Below are 26,958 nucleotides of genomic sequence, written 5' to 3' on the forward strand. Positions count from 1 at the left end.
TATGGCATGAAATGTTGTCCATACGTTGTGAGTGATAAAACAGACTGAGCAATATTTAATGTATTTAAAATGAAAAACAGCCACTGTAGCTTAAGGGGGATGAAAGATAGTCACTTTAAATTATTAGCAAACAGCCACATATACTACAGAGGGATGAAGTCAGCATGTGGTCACTATAATATTGACAAGGTCTGAATGTCGACATTCACAGTGTTAACATTAACACTGACAAAATGTCCACATGTCCTAATATTTCAACATTAGGCGGCTCCAGAGGTGGGGCTGCAGCGCAGTCAAATAGCGGAGCCACACCACTGCCATTTCAAACACTGCCAAACATCGCTGGCTGGGACTCCCTGGCAGTTGGTGTGGTTCCCCTATTTGAATTTTAGACTGCACTGTAGCCCCACCCCTGGAGCCACAACTGGTCAAGATGCGGCCTGGGATTGGGCTACTCACCGCTGTGCCGACGTACTTGAACTTGGGTGTTCAGTCGCCGGGGGTGGAGGTGAGTGGTGGGCTGAGTATTCTCCCCGGGGTTTGCTAGGGCTTCCATGCGTGTGTCCTGGTTCCCGTGGTGACGGTCATGGGAGCAACCATGTTGGTCCGGATCATATGACTAGTCTCTCCCAATAGTAGTCCTGCGGTCACTCACTGATCTTCTGATCCAATGACCAATTACCTAAGGGTATTTAGTTTGACTCCAGGAACAGGAAGTCGCAGCTCAATTTCGTTACTTCCAGTGATTACTTGCTGTAGCAGCATTCCAGGGTCCATGTTACTTCCTGCTGGTGATATATTCCTAGTGACATTCTCCAGCATGTGTACTCAGTACAACATCCGTGTACTGACTCCTAGTGCCATTCTCCTGTACCAGTCCTGCGTCTGGATTACCAGCATATGTACAGGGGCGTTTCTAGAGAGGAGGGGGCCCACTTTTGGGCGGAAGGGATGTCATCAGTACTTCGGATCTTCTTTTTGAGGGATCCTGGCATCTTTCTGTGTAGCCCAGGATAGCGATGTGTTGATTCCCAGTGTAGGTGTCTTCATTGAAGGCTGTGGATGGTGGTTACCATATCAATGTGAGGTTATGTTCGCTGTAACCGGAAGTTCTCCAGCGGCCATCTTGGTAGGGGGAAAAAAACATTTTTTTCCCCCTTCAGTTGTTCATGGCAGGAAGTGCTCAAGTTGCCATTTTGGGAGAGAATTTGCCAGGGTCCCTCAAAAAGAAGATCCGAAGTACTGATGTCACTTCTGCCAGAAGTGGGGCAAGGAGGAAGCTTTAACAAGTGCACCTCATACCCAGAGACTGCTCTAAAAGACTCCCAGCAATACAGGTAAGCTACAGCCTTGAAGAAGAGACCCGGAGTCTCAAAACGCGTCGGATAACTACACCTGTAATCACTTCCAAGGACTCTGGACTTTTTCTACAGGATCTGACTTCTGTTTGGGTAAAGTGTAAGGAGCATTGCAGGGCAACCCGGGTACCCTGCAATTCAACACCTGCTGGCTCCCCATCACCCATCGGGTATGATATCCTGTACTTTTTTGCTTACCAAGTGTACAATTATAATTATTTATTTGTATATTGCACGATAGTGCTTATTTTAACCACAGGAGTCACATTTCCTGCTATAATCAGAACCCACCAGACCTGACATTTGTTTTATGTTTCATGTCTTTATTCATCCACAACTTTTTTTATTGAGTATATTTACATAAATATATATCATTCACCTATTGCATATGTCTAATATCCACGGCAGATACTGTTTCTCTGCATCATCCAGTATTTGACAACCGATCCTGTGTATTCTCTCCTTTTTGAATCTACAGCACATTTTTACTGTATGCATTTATATTTCATGCATCACCCTGTATTCATGAATAAATTTAATTTTATGTCTACACTGACCTATGTCATCTATACAGTCGACTCACAGGGTTCCAGTAAGAGCCTGTACTGGCGAAGAGCTAGAAGCATTGTGATAGTGTAAACTACACAATGTCCATGGAATTTGAATGCGCAATGTTACAGTACAAATCTCGGTCCTATTTAAATTCCCCCTACAAAAGTGTTAAACTGTAGATTTATGTGCAAAGTTTTAGCCACACAAAATTAATAATTGTGTCTGATTATGAAACACATGCCTAATACTCTTATGTATTATGTTGGTCTGGCTATTCCTGTGAGCAACATACTGTATTGCTGTATTGTATATAGTCTTTACAATCCCTACTGGTGCGCCTTGCTGGCCTTTTTTTTTTTGTAAACCTCTGTAAGCTTATCTAAAGCAATATGACGACTCCATTCTTAATAATTTCTTTTCCCATTAAAATGCTGCCTATGACTATGGTTAAATAATGAAAATTCACAGTGCTATTATTTTGAATTCCTCTCTAGAAGCAGTCACATTTTTTTGGGACAAAAAAAAACAATTTATGATATGTAGTCGCACATACAGGATTGATTATTTTCATTTTAAATATTGTGCATATTTACAGAAGGAACTGTTCTCTGAACTTTAACTATGCTCACAGCCCATAAGAACAACAGAGCGTTTAGGAAAATCTTATTTATTTATTTTTTTATTCTTTTTTACTGCTGTTATGGTGCTTTTCTTTTTTAATGCGTGTACCATCAATTTTATGCACATTAAAGTACTTAACATAACATTATTTGTCACGCCTGTGTTTTAAAATGTTCTAACATATGCTCAAAGCTGTTAACTTGCATAATAAAAGCAATAATGGTTACAGACTTATTAAGTAATAGTTTAAAAACACTCATTTGTTCTTATAAAGTCCTTTAAAAATGAACTTTGTACAGTAACCAAGAAGTATGACTTTTTCCATTACAATTGCAGGCCTTAAGTGAATGAATGGTGTGATCATGATACATAAATGATCAGGACAGGAAGGGATGGAGTGTGCACATATTTGATGATTACCTTGTTTTGACTGGGTATTGTACAGTTTAACTGTACCAACCATCTTCTAATGTACAGTGCCTGTGCTCACTGGTTAGACAGATGGACCAAGAACTTACTTGAACTATGTGTGTGCAACATTTATATGCAAAAAACCGAAACAAGTAGACACATATGCGTTTAGGGAGGCAATCGGGAAGCCGACTGTCTACCGGCAGCCGGCTTCCCGACTGCCATTTCCCGGCAAGGGTGAAATGCCGGGCGTCTAGATGTAGACGCCCACATTTCCCCGACACCGAATGCCGGGCGCCGCGAGCGGACAGCCGCGGGGGGGGAGGGTTAGGTTTAGGGCTCCCGGGGGGACTTAGGGATAGACACCCCCCCGGGAGGGTTAGGGTTAGGCTAGGGGGAGGGAGGGTTAGGGTTAGGCACCCCCCCGGGGGACTTAGGTTTAGGCAGCGGGGAAGGGGGTGGTTAGGGTTAGGCACTTGGGGGGGAAGTTAGGGTTAGGCACCCCTAAGGAGGGTTAGGTTAGTAAATACTTACCTATCCACGATCGGGATTTCCAGCGCTGTTGGGATTCCGCTGCGTCGCACTCTGCTCCTGTCGGGCTGCCGCTGACGGGAATCGGCCGGCGGTATTTCATACCAATTCCTGCGTTTATATAGATATACGGCAGTGAATAATATGAGTGCTCTGTAAATGGTCTTGTGGGATTTTCACTGTGTTAAAGGGGCCTCCCTCTCCAGGGCACCCCTAGTCTAGGCTGATAGCCTGGGGCTATCCCTGCCCAGTGGGCCATTAATGCCCCGCATGCTGATACTTGTAGTTCTACAAGTACCAGCATGAGGGGGGGAGGCTTGCTGGGACCTGCAGTTCTACAGTAAAGACAGTGTTTTTATTCTTCTGTTTTTACACTACACTATCAACCTGCCACCCACCGCCCAGGGGTGGCAGGGATAGCCCCGGGCTATCAGCCTAGGCTAGTGGTGCCCTGGAGAGGGAGACCCTTTTATTGGAGGGGTCTCCAACTCCCCAGGGATCCCTGGCCTCGGCTGACTAGCGGTCAGGGCTGATGCTGCGGCTGGGGGGCCCGGTGATGGGGCTCCTCTGACTGAGGCATCAGTCCCCCATTAGAAAGGGTCCAGGGCTGGTTCTGTGAATTACAGGGAGACCCTACGCAAATTTTTCCCTGTAATTCCAGAACCAGTCCTTGTTCCCATAGCCCAGTGCCGATTGTACTGAGTACAGGGAGACCCTACGCAATTTGTTCCCTGTACTTAGTCAACGAGACCTGGGTTTGCAAAGTCCGGGGCTGGTTCTGTTTTGGGGGGGACCTCACATCTTTTTTTTTTTTTTTGTACTTTTAACTATTTGATTGCTTGTTACAGTCAGATGCATGCAGGCATCTCACTGATGTCTGCATGTATCTGTGTGAGAACGAACTGCTCATGCTGAAAGTGAAAGTATGACGCAGTTCTATGCTGTCGGGAATTTGCAGTTCAGTTTGAAGTGTGATTTGCCGTTCGATTTGTACATGAACATGCCAAATTGAACAGCAAATCACTGTTCAAAACCGACTCAAATCTAATTTGTTCTGCAAATCGTAAAACAAATCAAATAATAGTAAATCTGGCAAAATCACTGGTTTTGCAACATTCGATTTGAGTCAGTTTGAGAAGAGCTATATCACTCTTCAAATCGACCTGCAAATCGACCTTTGATAAATTTATTTCACTCTATATAAAGCCAGATCAAGAGTCCCAGTAGGGTAGGACAGGTGCCGAGAACTCCAATAATGGTAAAAGGCAGGGGGGAAAAAGCAGAGCTAGAGGAGAAACCATACAGAGCAGTAGACAGGACCCCAAAAAGGCACTGTTGTAGAGAGATTGAGTGACAGAAATAGATGGATCACATGGAAAAAGATGTGCAGAAGAGGTTGTCAAGGTGGAAGACAGTGGAGCTAAGAAAGCCAGAAAAGAAAGGTGTGTAAGAGAAAGGAGGGGGGAGGGAATTGGAAGATGAAGAGGCAGGAAGAGTGAAACAAGGGGCAGAGCGACAGATAAAGGAAGAGAAATGGCAGGGACACATTGAATAAATCATTCCATAATGGGGACAGGATAACAAGAGAAGAAAAAGGATTAGCAGGAGACAGAATGAGTAGAAAGGGACACAGGGCACTGGAGATCAGCAAGGGCAAAAAAGGAATTACAGACAGGACAACAGTGTGAGAGAAAAGAGATAGGGAGTGGAGCAAGGAGGTTGGGGTTATTTGTGAAGAAACAGGGATTGGTGTTTCAGGAAAGTGTTGGGGAACTAAATTGGAAAGTGAAATGGGTGTAAGGTAAAATGGCCCCTATCGTGGAGGTGGCTAATAATTTTGTTGTTCAGAGGGAGACACCCCTTTGCTCCATTGAGTACTGGAGTGCTTCTCTAGGTGGCCATAATTGCAGGCGATGAGGGGACTCTGCAGTTCCTGGGATTGTAATAGACCTGGCAGTTGGCAGGGGGCACACTGCGTTGAAGCTCAGAAAGTAAATAGAAGTAAAGGTGTATGGGAAGAGTAAGCGAGACACTAGGGAGAGGGAGCAGAGCGCTTTGGAAGGTGCATATTGTGGGAGGGGAGAAAAAAAAAGAATATAGAATTAAGAGGAAAAAAAATGAAAAATAAGGAGTAATGACAGGACAATTATAGGTTAATAAACCAGCAACAGGAAGATGAGATAAAAAGGCAAAAGAGTGAATGAAAAAAGGCCAAGTGCAAATTCACAAAGTAACATAGGTACATATCTCAGGAATATACAAATGGAAAAGAGGCAGATTTCCTGTATGGAAATATGTTTATCCTATACTGAAGACCACTCCTTCTAAACTATGATTGGTCCAAACCTAAAACCACAACAAAAACCTGTTGATCAAATACAAAACAGTTACAAGACAATCAACATCCACAAGCTAAGGGTGCTTACTACTGTTTTCTTACTTAGTCCTCGCTCCTTTTTACTTAAACATTTTTCTGTTTGTCACCTGTGCCTCTTTTAGATTCAGATCTAAATACCTTTTACTTCCATTTTGTCTACTACAATTAGCTGTGGGATATGCCCCGCAGCTAATTGATCGTTCAATAAGGGGAAAGGCTATTCAATTAATTACCCTTTACCCTGTGCTGTAAACCAGGGGTTTAATGTGCGCTAACCTGTTGATTCCAAATAAAGTGTGGAATCAATGTGCTTTCCCTGTGTTAAACCCCAGAGGGTGTCTTTTCTCGCAGTATTTTCTTCACAGCTCCTGAAGTTGCGAGGAAAAGTCAGCTTCTGAAACTTTATGCACTGGGTAAGCCCTGCTAAGTCAATTGGTCGGTGCATGCAATTAGCGGTTATTTATATTCCCCCCCTTAGTGTGATATAGATTGCACTGTATGAACTTTTTCATGAGCCCACAAAAGCCTTTTTTTGAAACTTATAGTATCCACCTGGTATATTATGGCATATTGAGTTTGTAGATGAGTGTGGTAACTTATGTTTTGTTAGCAGAATTTTTTAATCTGTCTTTTGAATCCCATAAAAAATAAAAAGTAATATTAGTGTTGTTTTAAGGACTCTTCAGTGTACATCTTTGACAATTTTGAAGTGTCATTAAGTTTTTTTCGGAACTTAATGACTTCATATTTTTCTTAGGTCCTTGCAACTATGGAACATCTTGCGAAAGTTAGCAGTTTTCAAGAATTTGTTCAGATATTCAGCCAGTTTGGCAATGAAATGGTGGAGTTTGCACATCTTACCGGAGATCGTCAAAATGTACGTATAAACTAGATTATAATTTATATTGGCCGTGGGAACATGGCCAGGGCACATAGTGATTAACAAACCTCTCAGACTTGATCTGTGTGGGATTTTCAACTGTAATAAGATTTTAATGAGATCTGTGGAAATTGGGGTGACATGTGAGGAATCGCCAATTGTGCAGTTGCAGCAGTAGTAAAACAAAATTCCACAGTCACCATTTTTTACCTAATTATTTTCCGAAAGCTTCTCAGTGCAGAAAATCACAATTTTAATAAATTTTTTTGCTAGGACTTAAAGAGCGAGAAGAAAAAAGCAAGGATGGCAGCAGCAAGAGCCGTGCTGGAGAAATGCACCATGATGTTGCTCACAGCTTCCAAGGTAAGACTAATATTGTACTTGTAACCTGAAATCCAATTACACAGTATTTACTGCAAGGGGATATTTTGTATTGCGTAGCCTTAAACACATAAAGGGATCAGTGAGAATAAATACAGCAAATATATTCTTTCAGCAAAAGTTTAGGATGATGTGCAAAATTCTGCAATTTCAGGGATAAAAATTTATTTGTAATATAATGTGTACTCTTGATATATCAATCTCAGCTGAATTCTGTAGGCATTTTAATCCGAGGATTGATATCAGTGGGTAAACTAAAAACTAGTGGGGACAACTTTAGTTCTAACTGATCTCACATTAACATTGTTAGAAGAAGTTCCTAATTATCATAGAATGCATTAAAGGCTACATTTATATATTTGATTACTAGATTTATACAGTATCTTTGATTATTAGACTTGTGACAGTTGGCCGTAAACATGTTGCAGCTGCCCCTCCAATGTGTTCCAAGCGCGTATTTCATATTTTGCACTGGCAATTTTGCCACATTTTGCACTTCCGGCTCTTTGCGCCAAGAGGGCTAGGATGTGGGTTGGAGGGGCAGCCAAAGTACAGTAATGGTGTGTCCCAAGATGGTGACCATGGGACGGGGAAATACTTGCAACCCCTAGTGCAAGTTGTGAGATGATGATGATGGCTGCTGACCACATTTGATTTACCAAACGTGTCTACGACGCACGTACTTATGCAATTGCTGTGGTTGAAATCCAATAGCAGGTTTACAGTGTAGTGAACACTAAGCTTTGAAAAGTAAGACCTAATTCCTACTGTTTTTGGAAAGGATGCGAATGTGTGTTTGAAAATCTTTTATATTTGCATCGCTTGTTTGATTTGATTTTAACATGTTCCATGCAACTTGGGTACTTGTTATCTCCAATATCAGACCACTTACTGTAATGTGTATGAATTGTGCACTGTGTTTTTGAGCCTCTCTTGTGATCACAGTAAAACCTCACCTCCCATTGTGCTCCCAGTCTGCCATTGATGCAGAAGAACCATTTTATCTGCGCCGTCGATGTCAAAACCATCAACCTTCGGTGGCAAACCATCAATCGCTTTTAACCATCTAGCTAATGCTGTGATATTTTAGTTATTTATCTGTGGATAGAATACTATATGTTCATTATTGGAATGTTGTACTGTAATAGTGGTTTCAGTGCTATGTGAGCAAATGTTGCTATGGATTTCTAAGTTCTACTATAGAATTCTAGAGTGCAATTGATTCTATATAGTAGGTTAAAAAAAATATATACAATACAATAATGGGCCTGATTCTGCGGTGCACACAAGGCACAAGTTCATGTAGTTGAGTGATTATTGCAACTGTGCATGCATGAAAACTTCTGAAAACCCCTATGGTGCATGCGTTACACAGTGTATGCACAAAGTTGCTGTTACCATCAATTCAGACAATATAAAAAAGGTGGTGAATAAGTGATTGGCATTCCTGTTCTGTGACTGGGAGGTGGCTAGTAGTGCACGCAAAAATGGTCTCTTCAGTGGCCGTATTATGGGAGCGTTTCGGGTGTGTCAATGCAAGCGGCTGCATTCCCAGACAAGCAACCATAAACCATAGGGTTGGTGCAATTTTCAATGATGCAATCTATGGTGACGCATAAGAATGCACCAATTGGTATTACAGATTGCATGGGAGCTAAAAGTGGGCGTCCTAGTCCTTACGGCTGCACTGATGTGCACAGTAAAAGGAGTTTGTAGTGGCATTTGCATAAAATTGCAGACGGTGGCCGCCAATACACGACACTGCTGTGTTGCTTTTGCACGTGATTCAGAATCGGCCCCAATGTGAACAGTTTATAGTTATTACTAGTTATTTATATAGTGCACACATATTACGCAGGGCTTTACAGGGAATATTTGGCCATTCACATCAGTCCCTGCCCCAGTGGAGCTTACAATCTATATTCCCACTAGGGTTAATTTTGTGGTGAGCCAATTAACCTACCAGTATATTTTTGGAGTGTGGGAGGTAATCAGAGCACCCAGAGGAAACCCACGCAAGCACAGGGAGAATATACAAACTCCACACAGTTAGGGAATGAAACCCACAACCTCAGTGCTGTGAGGCAGTAATGCTAACCATTACTCCATCTGTGTAGCCCCCTTTATCACTTAAATAGAGTTGGGCAACTGTTGCATGCAAATATTTACATTGTGAAGCAAATTAATAGCATCCAAAAGTGGATGAGAGATTCATTTTCACTCATTATATAGCCTGCACATGAAGGGTCTTTATCTGCTTGAAACTTTTGAGTATTGCCGGTAAGCTTTCATTTTGTATCTGTCTATGATAATCAGTAATGTTCAGGATGAGTTATGCTACAAACAAATTAAAAGCTTTCATTGTAAAATACAGCAAAAGACCTCTTAAAACTTTTCATCTGTCTCGAATTGACAGATTCATGTAAATAATCATTAACAAATTACAGTATCAACACAATTACAATTGCCAACATTGTCATGTAGTCCTGGGAAGTTATCATCCCTGTTTTCCTTTGTTCCAAATTTATGTGTATTAGTAAAGTGTATTTGTCAAACTTCATTCTGTATATCAATGTGATATTTGAAACTATTACCCCGATACATCACAACCCCTATTTTTTAATAGTTATTTTTTCCAGTTCAGTTAAAATCACATTTATGCTGTGAAATACTCTGGTTATAAATGAGTTTATTTCTGTACAGACTTGCCTAAGGCACCCTGATTGTGAGTCCGCTCGTAATAACAAAGAGGGCGTCTTCCAAAGAATGAGAGTGGCATTGGAGCAGGTAATTGAAATTGTAACAGACACAAGACCAAATGGGGATGCTGAGATTGCACCAATCAGTATCTACACTGGAATCAAAGAATTTAAGGTGAGAAAATATGAACTTTCTTATTGAAGACTAATTCCATCCAAATAGTACATTTTATTTGAATGCAGTAGCTCACTTCTCTAAGTATGAGTGTTCAACAATCAGAATGGGCACACTCAGGGGGCAGTGTGTAAGGGTGAAGCTGAAATTCCGTCCTGTTAAAAAGTAATGTAATTTTAAAATATTTTAACAGTGTCTGCTTTACAACTTCAAACATGATGGTAAGGGCTGACACCATTAAAATGCTTTAAATCGCATTATTAACAGGTCAGCATTACAGCTTCGACCTCACACTGTCCCTGTACCGATTGATGACATTTTGATTGTTAAATTAGGAACTGCATGCCCTCTAACAGATCTGTGGGTGTACCCTACCAGGACCTAGGCATTTCAAGAGTACTTCCCTTCCTCAAGTGCTGCACCAGATTTGCATTGACATTTGCTAGCAGGGACTGTTAGTTTCTAGTAATGACTGTTTGTACCTAGTCTTCCCTCTGTTGCTGACAGAGGGAACACCAGTTGCAGTGTGGGTGGGATGCATATGGCACTGGTCCCCTATGGTCTTGTCAGTATGGTAACTAAAACATTTTGATGGGGGTGTAGACATTCTTTAAAATTGTTTGGTTTGATGGGATTTGTAAATGTGTAAACCTTTTCTTTAAAACTATATAATTATTAAACTTGAACATTTTTGCACTATTTCTGTGTCTGCGGTAGATGCTCTCAGATTGCGTGCATGCAAATAAATGTGTATATTTGCCAGTAAGTGTCTGGTATATGGTTTTTACTACGTATATGCTTGTATGCTTGGTTTGATACTGGCATAATGCGTGTGCACTTGCACAAGTCTATACTTCGTGTAAGTGATTCACCTGGAAGCAGGCGTATTTGCACTTAAATCCAACTCTGCATAGCCTACAGTTCCGTAAACACACCCTCACTAAACTTTCTTACCTGATAACCGCCCTGCTGCAGCCCAGCTTAGTCACACTTGGAGTTATGGCGAAATGCATCAATGCTAAAAAATGCAAAATGATGCACTTGGGTCTCGAGAACCCAAAGCTAAATATAGTATTGAGGGTACTCTAATGGAAATTACAGAGGAGGAAAGGGATATAGGAGTCACTATTTCAGGTGATTTCAAGGCAGGTAAGCATTGTAGCAAAGCAAATCAGATGCTTGGTTGCACAGGGAGAGGAATCAGTAGCAGAAAGAAAGAAGCGATAATACCACTGTATAGATTATTGGTATGGCGTTCTCTAGAATACTGTGTTCAGTTCTGGAGGCCATATCTCCAGAAAGATGATAATACATTAGAGACTGTACAAAGAAGGGCAACTAAAGTGGTGCATGGCCTACATTACAAAACTTATCAGGAAAGACTAAGAGATCTCAATATGTATAGTCTGGAACAGAGAAGGGAAAGGGGGGACATGATAGAAACTTTCAAATATATCATTGATTTTAACAAGGTGCAGGAGGGAGACATTCTTCAAAAGAAGAGAAGTACTAAAACACGAGGACATGCACTGAAACTGGAGGGAGGAAGATTCAAAGGAAATTTGAGGAAACATTACTTCACAGAAAGGGTAGTAGATAAGTGGAATAGCCTCTCATCAGAGGTGGTAGAGGCTAAGACAGTAGAACAATTTAAACTTTCTTGGGATAGGCATAAGAATATCCTTACAAAGAACTGAGGATCACATAGGGTTGAGGTTACCAAAAGGTAAAAAAGGGCAGACTAGATGGGAAAAGTGGTTCTTATCTGCCGTCAAATTCTATGTTTCTATGTAACTCTATATTGCCATTGCTTGTGTGTGGTTGATTCCGGTACATCTGCACTGAGAAATCAGACCTGATGCGCTCAGCGAACAGGCATGTGTTTGGCTCTAAATCAGGCCATTATATCTTTGTGCCTTTTACTTGAACCCTACAAAATAAGTTGATTCCATACCTTATGCCATTACCATTTAGAGTTGTCATGTATCAGTGTTTCATGATGTTTTGGGTGTTCTTTCCAATTTACAAAGAGCTGCCCAGATTTCAGGATCTCTAGCACATCCAGCACTCTGCTATGACCTGGAACTACTGAGCAGGTTCAGACTAACAGAACTCACAGTGTGGGATTACAATTCCCTTACAATATTATTCACAAATATTTCTAACGTGAATGGGCTAGGGTGCTTCTAATAATTTTTTTTTTCTCTACATTATACTGTTATGCAATTATTTGGCCAAATGCCATCCGGTCATTCAATCCAATTTCAGCAAACATGCATTTGGTCATATGTCTTTGGCACTGGTTGAGGAGCCAGGTCAGTTGGTAACATCCCAAAGACTCTAGAGCAGTGGTAGGCAAGCTAATACATGGCGGAGACCACATTGGGTGGCCCTCTATTCTGCAAAATTTTTTTAATCTCCGTATTTAGTTAATCAATATATTTAATAAATTAAAGAGGGACCTATCTGTGATAACATATAAGCAGACATTTTAAACAAGTGTTACAAGCTATAAAAGAGGGGAGATTGAGTCACTAGTTGAGATGTGTGTGAACCCCCCGTGTTTTGGTTTTGGCAAAACCACAGTCAAGTGTTTTGTTCCAGTTATGGAATTCTTTAAAAATGAATAAAAACACTTAAAATCATGTAACTTGGACCTGATTTTGTTCCTATAGTATTATTAACATAAATAACATTAATTTCCAGTAATTTCCAGTCACAGCACCTGAAATCACGAGGGATGGACTTAAATGCAATACAAAATATGCGAGATCCGGATTTTGAGCTGAGTCCCGACTTGGTGAGAACACCCGAGTTGGGACTTGGTTTGACTCGGAACCCCAAAGTGATCGGAGCTAGAACTCTGTTCGACTTGGAACCTCAATGTTTGTGTGTGTTTGGTTTTCAGTAAAACTGAACCGCTCATCTCTAGTCACAAGTAAAGGTTTGGAATGCTGAATGTGCCCTAGAGCTGCCTGCTGTGGAATTTGAGATTGGCCAAATGGAACCCGTGGCGTGCTGTGCTAAATTACACAGTATTTTGGTTCTGCTATTAGACAAATGTAGAAATCTTAATACAGTTTCATGATTGATGTTAGGCCTTTGATAATTGGATTGCTTTTTAATTAGCTGAATGCAGACTACTGTTTGCTACTAATTTTCCTTGTAAGCTTTTTGTTGCTCCTTGCACTGCCTTTCTAATAGTACTACAAAGCAGAATTCTGGTAGGCTTTGAAAATTATTTATTCATGATTCAAAACTTTATTTCAAATATATTTTACTTTGTTTTATTCCTGAAACGTTTCCTTATATGTATTTCTGAAGGTTACTGGTAGTTGTTTAAATTCTAAATGTTTTTTTTTTTTCTACTTCAGAGTAAAGTTGAAGGACTCAGAGATAACCTGTATTTCCTCTCGAAGGAGAACGTTTCCACTATGTTAGAAGTTATATTGGAGCATACTGAAGACTTCACTGACTCTGCTTACACTAGCCATGAGAACAGAGAACGCATTCTGGAATTGTCTAACCAAGCCAAGATGGAGCTAGAACAGCTGGTTTCAGTGTGGATGCAAGCTGTAAGAGCTTTTTAACAAAGTAATTCTTTTTATATTCTGCAAAATCCTCTTTTCTTCTTTTTTATTTACTATTGTTGGTATCTTCTGGAAAATTGATATGTGTTTTTGTGAGTGAAGATGATTGGGTGAGCTACAGCTACTGTCTTCTCCAGTACAGTCAGAACAGTTTGTGATGGAATGTATATCTCTAGATGAACTCCATCCAACTTTAAAGTCAAAGAGTATTTGACTTTAATGTACGTGTGTGTGTGTGTGTGTGTGTGTGTGTGTGTGTGTATATGTATATATATATATATATATATATATATATATATATATATATATATTATAGCTATATTCTCAAATGTTGTGTATTACTGAGCTGAATAATAGTGGAGTACTTGGAGTGTTTATACTTGATATTTAATATGTTAAGCAGTTTCTTTCATTCCTCTGCAGTAGTTCTGTTATGAGAGAAGTGGACTACAGTTGTCCATTCTCCTGCTGCAACTAGCAAAGTATATTTTAAAACCAAAGGTTTGTGGTATCCAGTGTTGTAGCTGACCAGCTAGCTGCTTCTACTTTCATTAAGGATTTTGCTGTTCTCCTCTTGCTTAGTAAAGCAGAAGTGCAATCATTTTTTAGAAATTCTTCCATCAACAGTTCATTTGTTAATCCCATTTCATAGTAACTTTGCAAATAGAAAGTTAAGCTGGCCGTACACCAGACCAACTTTCCTCCAACCATCCAATTATTTGGCTGGTTGGAATGATAATCTGGTAATGTATGGGAGCAAATAAAGATCAGCCATTTGGTCCCAAATGCTGGACACTTCTCTAATGGTGCCTACACACTTGGCGATCTGCACACGTTCCCACGATGTGTATGATTTCCCTTGAACTTCTCCCCGGCAGCTCCCCGTCACTCCTGCACACGATTTGGTGTAAAAATGTGTCCAATGTGACAAACGATCTATCGTGCATCCTTCTATTTCCAGTGCTCGTGTCCTAGATTGGCAGATCTGTCCTACAGCACGGCAGATCTGAAGATGCGATGTGCGACCAGCGGGGATGCACATCGCATCGTGATCGTGAGTGGGGACTCAAGATTTGGGCATATTTGTCACGATCATATCGGGTAAAATATCGCCAAGTGTGTAGGAAAGACATGTCTGTTTGAGTGTATCTAATGAATGACTGTGGGTAGGGTTAGGGGTCCCATTTAATAAATTTGAGCGGTTGGATCTATAGAACATAATTATGTAATATTTCTACTTCAGGATCCATAGGGTATCCACAGGATACCTTGGGGTTATAGGTGATGACGTCAGGCATTGGGCACCATAGAGTTAAGTTTTCAGCCTCCCAGGATGCACTAGGGTCTCCCTCCTATACCCCGCCCCTGAGCCAAGACTTCTCAGTTACGTACCAAGCCCCCGGCCGGAGTCGGCTGCACCTGTTAGAGGGGGGCCATGAAGAGCCCCTGAAGTTTTTTCTATGCAGCTGTGGCTGCACATCTGGAAGTACAGCATGGACAGTCAGTCCTGACGTCCATGCTGTCTTCCCTACACCCCCACCGGTACCAGAACACCGGTACCGATGCTGGTAGGCATCTATGGTCACAGCTAGCGGTGACCCCAGATGTTTAGACCATGGCCGGATTTAAGGGGGTCAGCAGGTAAGCAGCGGGGTCCCGCGGTGGGTCCCCGCTGATACATGGTCCAGAGTCCCCAGGCAGGGGGCTCCCTGGGGACTGGCTGCAGCGTGGAGCCAGGTACTAACCTGCGCTTCCACTACCCCCCTGGGACAGCAGGACCGCGTCAGAGCGGTTGCGCTGCGGCATCCCAGGGGTTAAATGCATGCCAGGGGAGCGTGCCTTCCCTGTCTCACAGCCGGCGCCTCCCCCGCTGCACACAGCCCTCTCTGCACACGCCGACTGGCCCTGTGGCAGCGCTCCTCCCCCAGGCCAGCCTCCTCTATGCTCCTCGGTGGCCATCTTTCCCAACGCATGGTGAACACTGCTGGAAGCCTATGATCGGAGGCATCATGGTCTGGGTCCCCCCGCATACCTCTCCTCCGCTGTGGTCAGGTCTGTGTATGCAGCGCTGTGTCCTACCAGACTCTGTGTCTGTGTAGTTGATTTATCAGCGCTGTTAGTGCAGGAATTGATTTTCTTTGCATTGTATGTGACTGTGCTAGCGCTGCTGCCTGTACTTTTACTTTCTAACTGTCAGCCTTATCACTGTCCCTGCTCTTTCTGCTAAAGCCCTTGCGGTGCGGTGCTGCAGGGTGGTCTCTCGCTATACTAAAAGTATTGGTGAGAGGGGTCACATTCTTTCCACCATCATGTCTGAGAGTGACTTTCCTCTCCATCTTCAGTGTACTACGTGTAAAGTACCTATAGCGGAGGGGGAGGGTAGCGCGGAGGGCCTATGCCAGCAGTGTTTTTTATTGGCGCGGCCAATTACGGTCACAGCACCGGTACAGGAGCTGCCCTGGGCTTGTTTCGCTCAGGCGCTTACAACCTTGGTGGGCCAGTTAGCTCCGCAGCCCGCGTTCTCGCAGATGGGATTGTCCCAGCAATCAGTGGTGTCGTCACGCATGCAGGGTTTCCCGAGGCAATTGGTGGTACCCCGCAGTCTCCCTATTTCCCCTCTCCCGATCTCTCAGGAGCCGGCGTGGGTTAATTCCCTGACTAGTTCTGTACAGCACTTGTCGGAGGTGTTACAAGGGGAGTCTGTGTTGCGGCCACATAAGCGGCCGGTGGCGTCTCTGTCTACTCCTTATGAGGATGACGAAGTGACGTCTGATGATGGGGAGATTCTGGATCTTTCTGACCAGGAACCTCTCCGTACTAAGGAGGCGGACGCTAGGTCCAAGGTATAAATTCCTGGACTTATTCGGGCAGTCCGCACAGCTTTGGTGATGGAGGACGAAGTTCCTCTGGTGTCTAAATTCAAATATGCCTTTTTTAAGGATGTTAAGGGTGACGCCACAGTCTTTCCTCTTTCGGGTCAGTTGGTGGACCATTTAGAGGAGGCGTGGAAACAGCCTGGCAAACGATACCAGCCGCAGAGGCGTTTGGCGGTGGCTTATCCGTTCGCGGATAATTATTTTTCTAAGTGGGAATCCCCTCCACAGGTGGATTCTCATGTGACATGCCTCGTCTGTAATGCCACTTTACCCATGCCATCCATGTCCTCCCTTAAGGATGCTACGGACCGCAAGGTGGAGATCTGCCTAAAGTCTGTTTATTCCCTTGCGGGGGGGGCAGCGCAGCTAGCTATGGCCATTTGCTGGGTTTCCAGAGCTATGGAGCGCTGGGCGGATACGTTGGAGGTGTCCTTCGAATCCGACTGTTCGGCTGAACAGACGGAGTTGATCGCCAATCTCCGGGATTCGGCCACTTATATCAACGAAGCGGCTTTGGATATTATTACCCTGGCGTCTCGAATTTCTTCGGCAGCTGTAGCTGCTCGTCGCACCTTGTGGTTGCGATCTTGGAAGGCGGACGCTGATTCCAAAAAGGGTTTGGAAGCGTTGCCTTTTAACGGAGAAGTTCTCTTTGGTCTGGACCTGGACAAAATTGTAGCCACGCTGGCGGCAGCCAAATCGACATGTCTCCCGTCTGCTGCAGTTCCTACCGGTTCAGGTACGTCGTCCATTCGGCCTTATAGGGCCCAGGGTAGGCCTAAAGCACAGTCCTTTCCCCGACAGGCTGGCCCCAAAAAATCGGCCAAGCCCCGGAAGCAGGCCTGGAGTAACAGACGTCCAGCCCCTAAGCCAGATGACAAGCCTGCGGCCTGACGGTCCGGGCCTCCCTTTGGGCGATCCCAAGGTGGGAGGCCACCTGCTGCAGTTCGCCCGGTGTTGGTCGGTCACCACGACAGACACTTGGGTTCTCGATGTGGTCTCACACGGGTATGCCCTCTCCTTCCGGCACAGACCCCCGGCTCGATTCTTCACCACGGGTCTACCATCAGACCGGAACAAAGCCGCGGAGCTGCGGAAGGTCTTGCACACTATGCTCCAGGCTGGAGTTATAGTGCCTGTTCCATTCTCCCAGAAGGGCCAGGGTTTCTATTCCAATCTCTTTTTGGTGCAGAAACCCAATGGGTCGTTTCGTCCGATTCTCAACCTCAAAGCTCTCAACAGGTCTTTGCGGGTGCCGAAGTTTCGGATGGAGACCCTACGGTCCATCATTCTGGTGCTGGAACTTGGGGACTACATGGTGTCATTGGACATACAGGACGCTTACCTGCATGTTCCTATTCTTTTGCTCCATCAGCAGTTCCTCAGGTTTGTAATCCGCAGCGACCACTTTCAGTTCCGGGCGTTACCTTTTGGCCTGGCGACAGCACCACGTGTTTTCACCAAGGTGATGGCGGTCATGGCGGCTTCCCTGCGGCTGCAGGTAGTCCGCATGTTGCCGTACTTGGACGACCTTCTCTTAGTGGCAGGATCTCCGGAGCTCCTTCTACGCCACTTGGACCTGACCATTGCGGTACTGCAACGGCACGGCTGGTTAATACACTGGCAGAAGTCCACCCTGATCCCGTCTCAGCGGATTCTGCACCTCGGAGCCTTATTGGACTCCGGACAGCAAAGGATCTTTGTGACGGGGGAAAAGATCTCTGCCTTGCAGTTGAGGGTGCACGGTTGTCTACAGAGTCGCCGGGTGTCTCTGCACTCGGCGATGAGGTTACTGGGCTCCATGGTGTCGGTATTCGACATGGTGGAATTTGCCCAGTTTCACTCCAGACCTCTGCAGCACCTGATCCTGTCCAAATGGAATGGACTGCCTCAGAGTCTAAAGTCCCAGACGATGGTGCTCACTCCGGAGGTTCGCCTGTCCCTAGCCTGGTGGTTGCAGACGACCCATCTCAACAAGGGTCGTCTGTTCTGGGTGGCGAATTGGGTCCTGTTAACAACGGACGCCAGTCTTCGGGGCTGGGGAGCAGTCTCGGGTCCACACTTGTTCCAGGGCAGGTGGACTCGGGCAGAAGCAGAGCTTCCAATAAACATCTTGGAACTCCAAGCGGTTTTCAATGCTCTCCAGCAGGCACATCGGGTTCTCCAAGGTCACCCGGTGCAGGTCCAGTCAGACAACGTTACCACCGTGGCCTACATAAATTGGCAAGGAGGAACCCGAAGTCGGGCGGCTCTCGTGGAGGTGTCCCCCGGATCCTGGTATGGGCGGAGCGCAATCTTCCGGCCATATCAGCGGTCTTCATCCCGGGAGTGCTAAACTGGGAAGCGGACTTTCTCAGTCACCAGGACGTTCATCCGGGGGAATGGTCCCTGCACCCGGATGTTTTTCAACTGCTGGTGGACAGGTGGGGTCTTCCAGAGATCGACCTCATGGCGTCCTGGCACAACAACAAGTTGTAGGTGTATGGGTCTCGCACAAGAGACGAAGAGGCGTCTCTGGTGGATGCTCTGTCCGTCCGGTGGACGTTCCAGTTTGCTTATCTGTTTCCTCCGTTTGCCCTTCTTCCGCGGGTAATCCGGAAATTCAAACAGGAAGGAGGGACACTCCTGTCGATAGCTCCCGCATGGCCCAGACGGCACTGGTTCTCAGACCTTCAGGGTCTGTCCGTGGACAGTCCTCTGCGGTTGCCGCTACGACCGGACCTTCTGTCACAGGGTCCTTGTCTTCACCCGGACCTAACTCGGCTGTCTTTGACGGCGTGGCTGTTGAGACGGCCATGTTGAGGTCCAGGGGATTTTCCAGCTCTGTAGTGCGAACCATGCTAAGAGCTCGGAAACCGTCTTCCACGAGAATATACCATCGCATGTGGCATACGTTCTTCCAGGGGTGTCGACCGAGAGTTTATGCACCGCGGTAGTTTCATCTGTCTAGAGTACTAGCCTTCCTACAAGCGGGACTAGACCATGGGCTTCGCCTTGCTTCTTTGAAGGTGCAGGTTTCTGCCCTGTCTGTCTGGTTTCATCGTAGGATTGCTACAATCCCTGATGTGTGCACCTTTATGCAAGGCGTTCTGCGAATTCAGCCGCCGTTTGTTCCACCTGTGGCGCCTTGGGACTTGGCTGTGGTCCTGAGGGCTCTCCAAGGACCGCCGTTTGAACCACTGGGCTCAGTGGATCTTAAATGGCTAACAGCTAAGACTGTTTTCCTTCTGGCCATAGCTTCGGCCAGACGGGATTCTGATTTAGGGACTCTCTCTTGTAGACCCCCTTTCTTGATTTTTCATGGGAACAGGGCAGTGCTACGCACTCGTCCTGAATTTCTGCCCAAAGTTGTTTCCCAGTTTCATGTTAACGAGGAAATAGTTGTACCGGCTTTTAACTCACCTGGCCTTTCAGTGGGTGAGGCCACTTTGGATGTTGTGCGGGCCTTAAGGACTTATGTTGACCGCACTTCTTCGTTTAGGAAGTCGGACGCCTTGTTTGTCCTCTATGGCTTCCGTAAAAAGGGTTGGCCTGCTTCAAAGCAAACTTTGGCAGCCTGGATCCGTATGGCAATTTCAGAAGCTTATCTTCATGAAGGCCGGCCGGTTCCTCCTTCTGTGAAGGCTCATTCCACTAGGTCTGTGGATCCTTCATGGGCAGCTCGACGTGGTGCCTCTGCAGTCCAGATCTGCAAGGCGGCCACGTGGTCCTCTGTCCATACCTTTGTGAGGTATTATGCGTTTGACACCTTTGCCTCTCAGGATGCTTCCTTCGGGCAGCGGATTCTGCTTTCAGCACAGGAGCGTCCCAACCCTTAAAGGATACTGCTTTGGGACTTCCCCAAGGTATCCTGTGGATACCCTATGGACCCTGAAGTAGAAAATATGAGATATGGTAAGAACTTACCCTTGTTATCTCTATTTCTACGAAGTCAATAGGGTTCCACAGGACTTCCACCCTGTCGCACCTGTGCTGCAGATGGGCTTTGCTCTGGTCACCGGTTTTTCCGTCTCCCTCTGGTGAGAATGTGATTCTTGTGTGTGTCCAGATCTTTTTTCTCTCTCTTCCTCCTCCTCCTCCGGCCTATGGCTTGGTAAATAACTGAGATGCCTTGGCTCGGGGGAGGGGTATAGGAGGGGGACCCTAGTGCATCCTGGGAGGCTGAAAACTTAACTCTATGGTGCCCAATGCCTGACGTCATCACCTATACCCCAAGGTATCCTATGGAACTCTATGGACTTTGTAGAAATAGAGATAACAAGGGTAAGTTCTTACCATATCTCATATTATTTCAAAAAATGTCTACTGATAATGGAACATTATTATTGTAAGGATAAAATACTGACAATAATACCCAAAGTAACAGACACACAAGAAAACTGTGACGCAAATTATAATATGCTGTTGGCTATTTATATTAATTAAAAACATATACTGAGAAACTTTTGTGGAACAAGAGAAGTGGATCTGTGCAGTTACTCAGAATCATGGCTGGGTTTGTCGATCCTGCAATTTTGGGTTCTTGGCCTCCTTATGTAGGAACGGTCTACTTTTTTGTAATTTCAGCTTAGTCACTTAGGCACAATCATAACAGTACTGTCTGAGCTGTAAAAGAGGAATGTTCAACCTTGCTTCATTTTACTATATCAATGGCTATTGTGCTGATAGTTTAGTGGTGCAGTACAGTTTGCTCATCCTGACATCAATGAAGGGTGACCAATTCTATTACCATATGAATGCAATTTGACTGTTAGCGTGAAACAAGTTATGGTCTGTGGCACTTTATGATGATGAGTGTGCAATCGCCATAACAAAAGGCCAAGGCATGCAAGCACATTAGGGTAATGTGATACACTGAATAGCACTTCAGGATATAAGGCCAGTCCTGCCAGTCTCTTAACAACTTTTCACTAGCTATAATGCCTAAATAATTTGTTCGTTCACATTATGATCACATTAATAATCTTAACGGTTGTTTACCATGCAGTTTGTTTTAGTTCTTGTTTGCAGGTAACTGTGTGATCATTTTGTGATGGGTAAATTTTATTCCGTGTTTATATTATTTTACTTTAAAGTAACATAAATGAGATTCTGAAAGTTTCTTGAACATGCTTAATCCCAGAAAAGTACACAGAAATGCCAGGACTGCTGTATCACTATGTTCAGGGCCGGATTAAGGTCTGTGGGGGCCCCTGGGCAACAAACATGTGGGGGCCCATATTAAATGTGACGAACTTGGGGTATGCACAGTGGGGATCTCAGTAGTGTCCGTGCCCACAGTAGTGGTGCCCTTTATGTAATTCTCCCATTAATAGTGCCCCAAGTAGTCATGCCCCCTGTAGTTATGCTCCAAGTAGTAATGCCCCAAGTAGTTATGCCCCCTGTAGTTATGCCCCCTGTATAAATACCCCCAGTAGTAATACCACTGTAGTTGTTCCCCCAATTGTAATGTCCACCAGTAGTCATGCCCCCTATGTGTGCCCAATAGTAATACCCCTGTAGTTGTGGCTCCTGTAGTAATACCTCCTGTAGTAATGCCACTGTATTAGTGCCCCTAATAGTAATGCTCCCTCTGTAGTAGTGCCCCAGTAGTAATGCCCTGCCTTCAAGTATTAGAGCCCCAATAGTAATGCCCCAAATATTAATGCCCCCTGAGTGATGCCCCCAGGTGTAATCCCCCCCACCGAGTAATGCCCCCAGGTGTAATGCCCCCCTCTCCACCGAGTAATGCCCCTCCTCCACAAGTAATGCCCCCAGTACAAAAAGCTGCTTGCACTACAAAATAAAAAAAGAGCTATTACTTACCTTAAGTCCCGCTGCAGTCCACGTCCACGCCGCCCGGCTGCTCCTCTGAGCCATGGGAGAGACGTTATGAGTCATGACGTCTCTCCCATAGTGCACTGCGTGAGCCGGAGCCCGGAGCTCACGAGTGAGCTCGAGTCTCTGGCTGCCGCTGCGGGGAGGGAGCCGGGCGCCCGCTGATTACAATCTCAGCGGGCGTCTGGCAAATGGTGCCTCCCTGCGTCGCCAAGGTTAGATTGGCCGGAGGAGGCGGGACTGCGGAACCTTGCAACTAACAAAATGCAAGTGAAAAAAAAAAAAGACACCTTTTTGGAAGAAAGAAGTATAAATGAGAAACCTACAATAGACTGGTTGCAGTGAAGTGCCCTATGCTTTCTCGGGGTTAATGCATTTTTGAGGGGGGATGCCCATTCTCAGAGGATTGCCAGCCCTGGCTTGACCAGTTTGAGGCAAGATTACATATAGGCAGGCATAGGCAAACGAAGGGGGGGTTTCAGTCTGCCTGGAAACCCCCCTCCCCAGCCCACACCATGACCACAATAGAAATGGTACTATAATAGAATTTTAATAGTGCTGCATGTTCTTCTCAGTATCACAAATGAAATAATTAGCATCACCTGTGGATCTTCTAACATGTATCAGCCAGTAATAAATAACTTGTGCACCAAATAGGATATCTGGAAAACGTTCACTGTTATGGATTTGCTGCTATAGAGCCCAATATGTACATATATGTCCAGGGCAGTAGTAGGTTGTTCTGCTGCTCCCCCAGACTCCTGGACTTGGTCTAACACTCTGGAATGGTGCTCACATCTTAATAAAAACACATTCAGCTCATGCCTATTGCCACATCTAATGGTTTACTGTGATTGCTGGTCCTGTACATGCTGGAATTATGATACACAATACACTTTGTATGATGCATATTAAAGATGGATAATTCTACCCTCTTCATGTACTGGCCACACTCACTCTAAAATCAAGCATTTGGAAACCCCCCTCTAGAAATCCTGCGTTTACCACTGAGGGCAAGGGTACATCATGCTGTGCTGTGGGGAGATTATGACTTAAATTTTTGTGCTACTTTTATTAATAAATATATTGTTTGGTCACATTGGGGGATTATGATTTCAATTTTTGTGGCTCCTTTTAATAATGTACTATACCTATATTATAGTTATATTATATTATAGAAAAATATTGGTAGCGCTCATTGATAGGGCTAAGTGTTTATTCTCCTTAATAGATACCTACTTTTTTAGTTCTCTCTTCGATCCTTGGTATTTTAAGATTAGCAATTTCCTAGCCAATTAGACCGCTGAAAGGGGCAATTTATTGACGTATATGCTGTCAGTAATGGCAGGACGCTTACTACTGCTGTGCCCTTCTCTACTCCCGATGTCTTCTCAATGGGAATTAGAGAGCTGACAGGCAGAGCTCATTGGCTTTGAGATGTTTCAATAGGGATTCTAGAAGCCGATTGGTGGGAAACCAGGATATATTTTATTGCAACCCGATAGTCAGGTTGATCCTATGACTAAGCTGAATTAGCGAAACGTGTCAGGACGCCACGGGAGGCGCACTGCATGACATGTCCTGTGTGTTTTTAACTTGTGTTTCCACTAAATCACACTAACATGTTGAAATGTTCAATGGATGCTTGATGTATCTGTTGTCAATAGGGAGAGAGACGCATTACCATATCCGCAATACAATAGGGTTGAAACAATAGGGTGATTCATGGTCAGCTAGGGAATCCTCCTGCATTGCACAAATACACCAGCTGTGTTACCAGCAATCAATCTGTGGGGTGTGTATGTATGTGTGTGTATATATATATATATATATATATATATATATATGTATATGTATATATGTATATGTATGTATGTATGTATGTGTGTGTGTATATGTATATATATATATATATATATATATATATACACAGACACACACACCAGATACATTACCAACAATTGATGAGGATAGTACATTTGAGGATTCTTATGTTATACCCTATCTACATGTGTCTGACTAATTAGCCCTACTGAGGCAAACTTTGGTGTGTTTTTTTTTCACACATAAAAAATAATGTGATTCAGAAATGATATTAAATCTTAACTGGATACTAACGAGATGTGTGACAATTAGAGATTTATGTCTAGACACGATGATGTTACAACACTATGTCTGGATACAATTATGCTACAATATGATACAATATAATTTAACGGATTCACAATAACCACACACTAACCATAGTGACTGCACATCTACACATGAATTTATGTTTATATGAAATAAAGTGTAACAATTTAACTAATTATATCTGTGCCCAGGAGTGATGTTAAATATTATAGTAACATGGAGGATTTGATAATTTGAAATTGATCATTTTCCATAAAAAAATTATCCAATATGCATGTGTAATAAGTACAGATTAGTACTAAAGGAACTATATATGTGCATGTGTAATAAGTACAGATTAGTACTAAAGGAACTATATATGTGCATGGGTAATAAGTACAGATTAGTACTAAAGGAACTATATATGTGCATGGGTAATAAGTACAGATTAGTACTTAAGGAACTGTATATGTGCATGTAAACAATGAATCTCTAATTGGGAGACAACAGCTCTAACGCATAACTGGGATCTGAATTGATTACTCTGTAACAATGGATTGTCAAGCTGCGGAATCAGATAGCTCCTGATGCAGGAGTAATTATATGCAGCTTATTTATGTGTGAGACTGATCTAGTTCCTAATTAAATAATAGAGACATCACAATACCATTTTCTATACTGTGGGACTAAGGGTCTCATTCAGAGATGGACGCTAATGCAATGTTCACGCTGACCGAGCTTGTGTTTTCTATTGCGCGTGCGTCTGCATTGCAGTGCACTTGCGCGAAGGCATCTCTGCGATCGCACTGTGATTACGCAGGCCACGGAGACCCATTGCAGAGTGAATGACAGAAAGTGAACATTTGGGGATGTTGATGGGGTCTGCGAAACGCAGGAGAGCCACTGCGAGTGCATTCGCAGCTCTGCGTGTCAGAAGAGCTCCCTAGGCTGCGACAGGTCAGACCTGCTGCAAGGGTAAGATGGCCGTCGACGTTACTGATATTTACGTGGATATGCAAGAAGGCAGCAGTGGGCGTCTTTATGCTCGAGGTTTCTTTGCTAACAACATATTTTCACTGCTGCGTTGCGTATGAAATTGCAGCTGTGATCGCAGTAGTGTCAGTCTCTGAATCAGGCCCTAAGTTACTCAGAATAAGCATTTTGCACATTACAGAGTATGATTTACTTAAATGCATGAATACAATCGTTAGCCTGCAAAGTGGATCAGTTCCAGAGGTGGAAATTATTACATGCAGCATATTGATGTGTGGGATCTAGAGCACTGGTCGGGGAACAGGGGTAAATTACCCCAAATGGGGTAAAAATGAAATTCCTGGGGGTAATGCATGCCCGGCTGTCCGTCCATTACCTCTAGGAATGGAGGTCACTGGCGCCGGGTGCGGCGCCAGTGTCCTCCAGCCCGGCACCGCAGGGAGACTCTAAGCCGGACGCCCGCTGAGATGTTATTATATGGGGGCACTACTACAGGGGCCTTATATGGGGGCACTACTACAGGGGCCCTATATGGGGGCACTACTACAGGGGCCTTATATGGGGGGCACTTCTACAGGGGCATTATATGGGGGCACTACTATATGAATATCTTCCCTTCAAATGAAGGGGGTAACGTCGGCGTATCTAAATATATTTTGGGGTAAAAGGTAAAAAAGTTCCCTGACCCCTGATCTAGAGGATTGTTAACTATACAGTACCAGTGCACTTTAATATTACAATTATCCTTACTTTGGTACATAATGATTTTGATAGCTATTATATAAATCACGGAATTCAATATTACTTCACTTGTGGTTATAATTAAATAGATAAGGCATAGGTGGTATATACCACAGGATATATTTGTGAGTGATAAGAAAGGCAGTCTCAATATAATTTGATTGCATCCAACTTTAATAAATCAACGAGTGTGACATACACATTTACAATTGATGAAATAATCATGTTTGTGGCAAATCTTTTTTTTTAATAAAAAAAAAAATAATATTTTGTTGACCTTATTTTAACGATTCAATAAGGTTATGTTTTTAACAACTATTGGGGGTCACTATACGATATAGGAATAATTGGAATCAGTCCGTGACCCACGACAGGAATACCTTGTCTTGTTCATCCCAGACGCCCGGAGACAAGTTATAATTTGGTATCCCCCCCCCTTCACCACCCTCTGTGACAGCCACTGACACTGTAATGTAGCAATTTGCATGCAGACAGGCTATAGATAGACGAAGGCAGCAGCTGATGGCCATACATGGAGCTCTGCACTAGTGTATGGTGGCTTCTCAGGTGCTGGGAAGGGGTGTCATGTATTGGGTGGTCGTGACGGTACACTCCGGGTACATAGTTACAGCCCTAAGTGGGGTGAATATGATGTGGACAATGGAGGAGGTGCCCCTTCAGAGCTGGAGCCCGGTTACAGGCTCCTCCATTGTCTCCCATAGTTCTGCCCCTGGTTACATTCAGGAAGAGTAGTCAGAAATAGGACTCCTTTCCCAGATTAGACAAATGGAAGTAGTTGAAATGGTTTTATATATTTCTCCATTATAAATTGTTATAAAGTGCA

General features: G+C 44.0%; 1 protein-coding gene across 2 annotated transcripts in view; it reads left to right on the top strand.

Annotated features, from left to right (window-relative positions):
- Positions 1 to 26,958, top strand: part of CTNNAL1 (catenin alpha like 1) — a 333,934-nt gene that overhangs the window by 166,811 nt on the left and 140,165 nt on the right. For both annotated transcript variants that reach the window (XM_088476289.1, XM_088476290.1), the window contains exons 4-7: positions 6,608 to 6,727; positions 7,004 to 7,093; positions 9,815 to 9,985; positions 13,360 to 13,560. In XM_088476289.1, the coding sequence (XP_088332415.1) occupies positions 6,608 to 6,727; positions 7,004 to 7,093; positions 9,815 to 9,985; positions 13,360 to 13,560 (582 nt within the window). The remainder of the gene's footprint in view (positions 1 to 6,607; positions 6,728 to 7,003; positions 7,094 to 9,814; positions 9,986 to 13,359; positions 13,561 to 26,958) is intronic.

The sequence above is a fragment of the Taudactylus pleione genome, unplaced genomic scaffold (genome assembly GCF_031769625.1).
Source record: "Taudactylus pleione unplaced genomic scaffold, aTauple2 ptg000186l, whole genome shotgun sequence".
Taxonomy (NCBI): domain Eukaryota; kingdom Metazoa; phylum Chordata; class Amphibia; order Anura; family Myobatrachidae; genus Taudactylus; species Taudactylus pleione.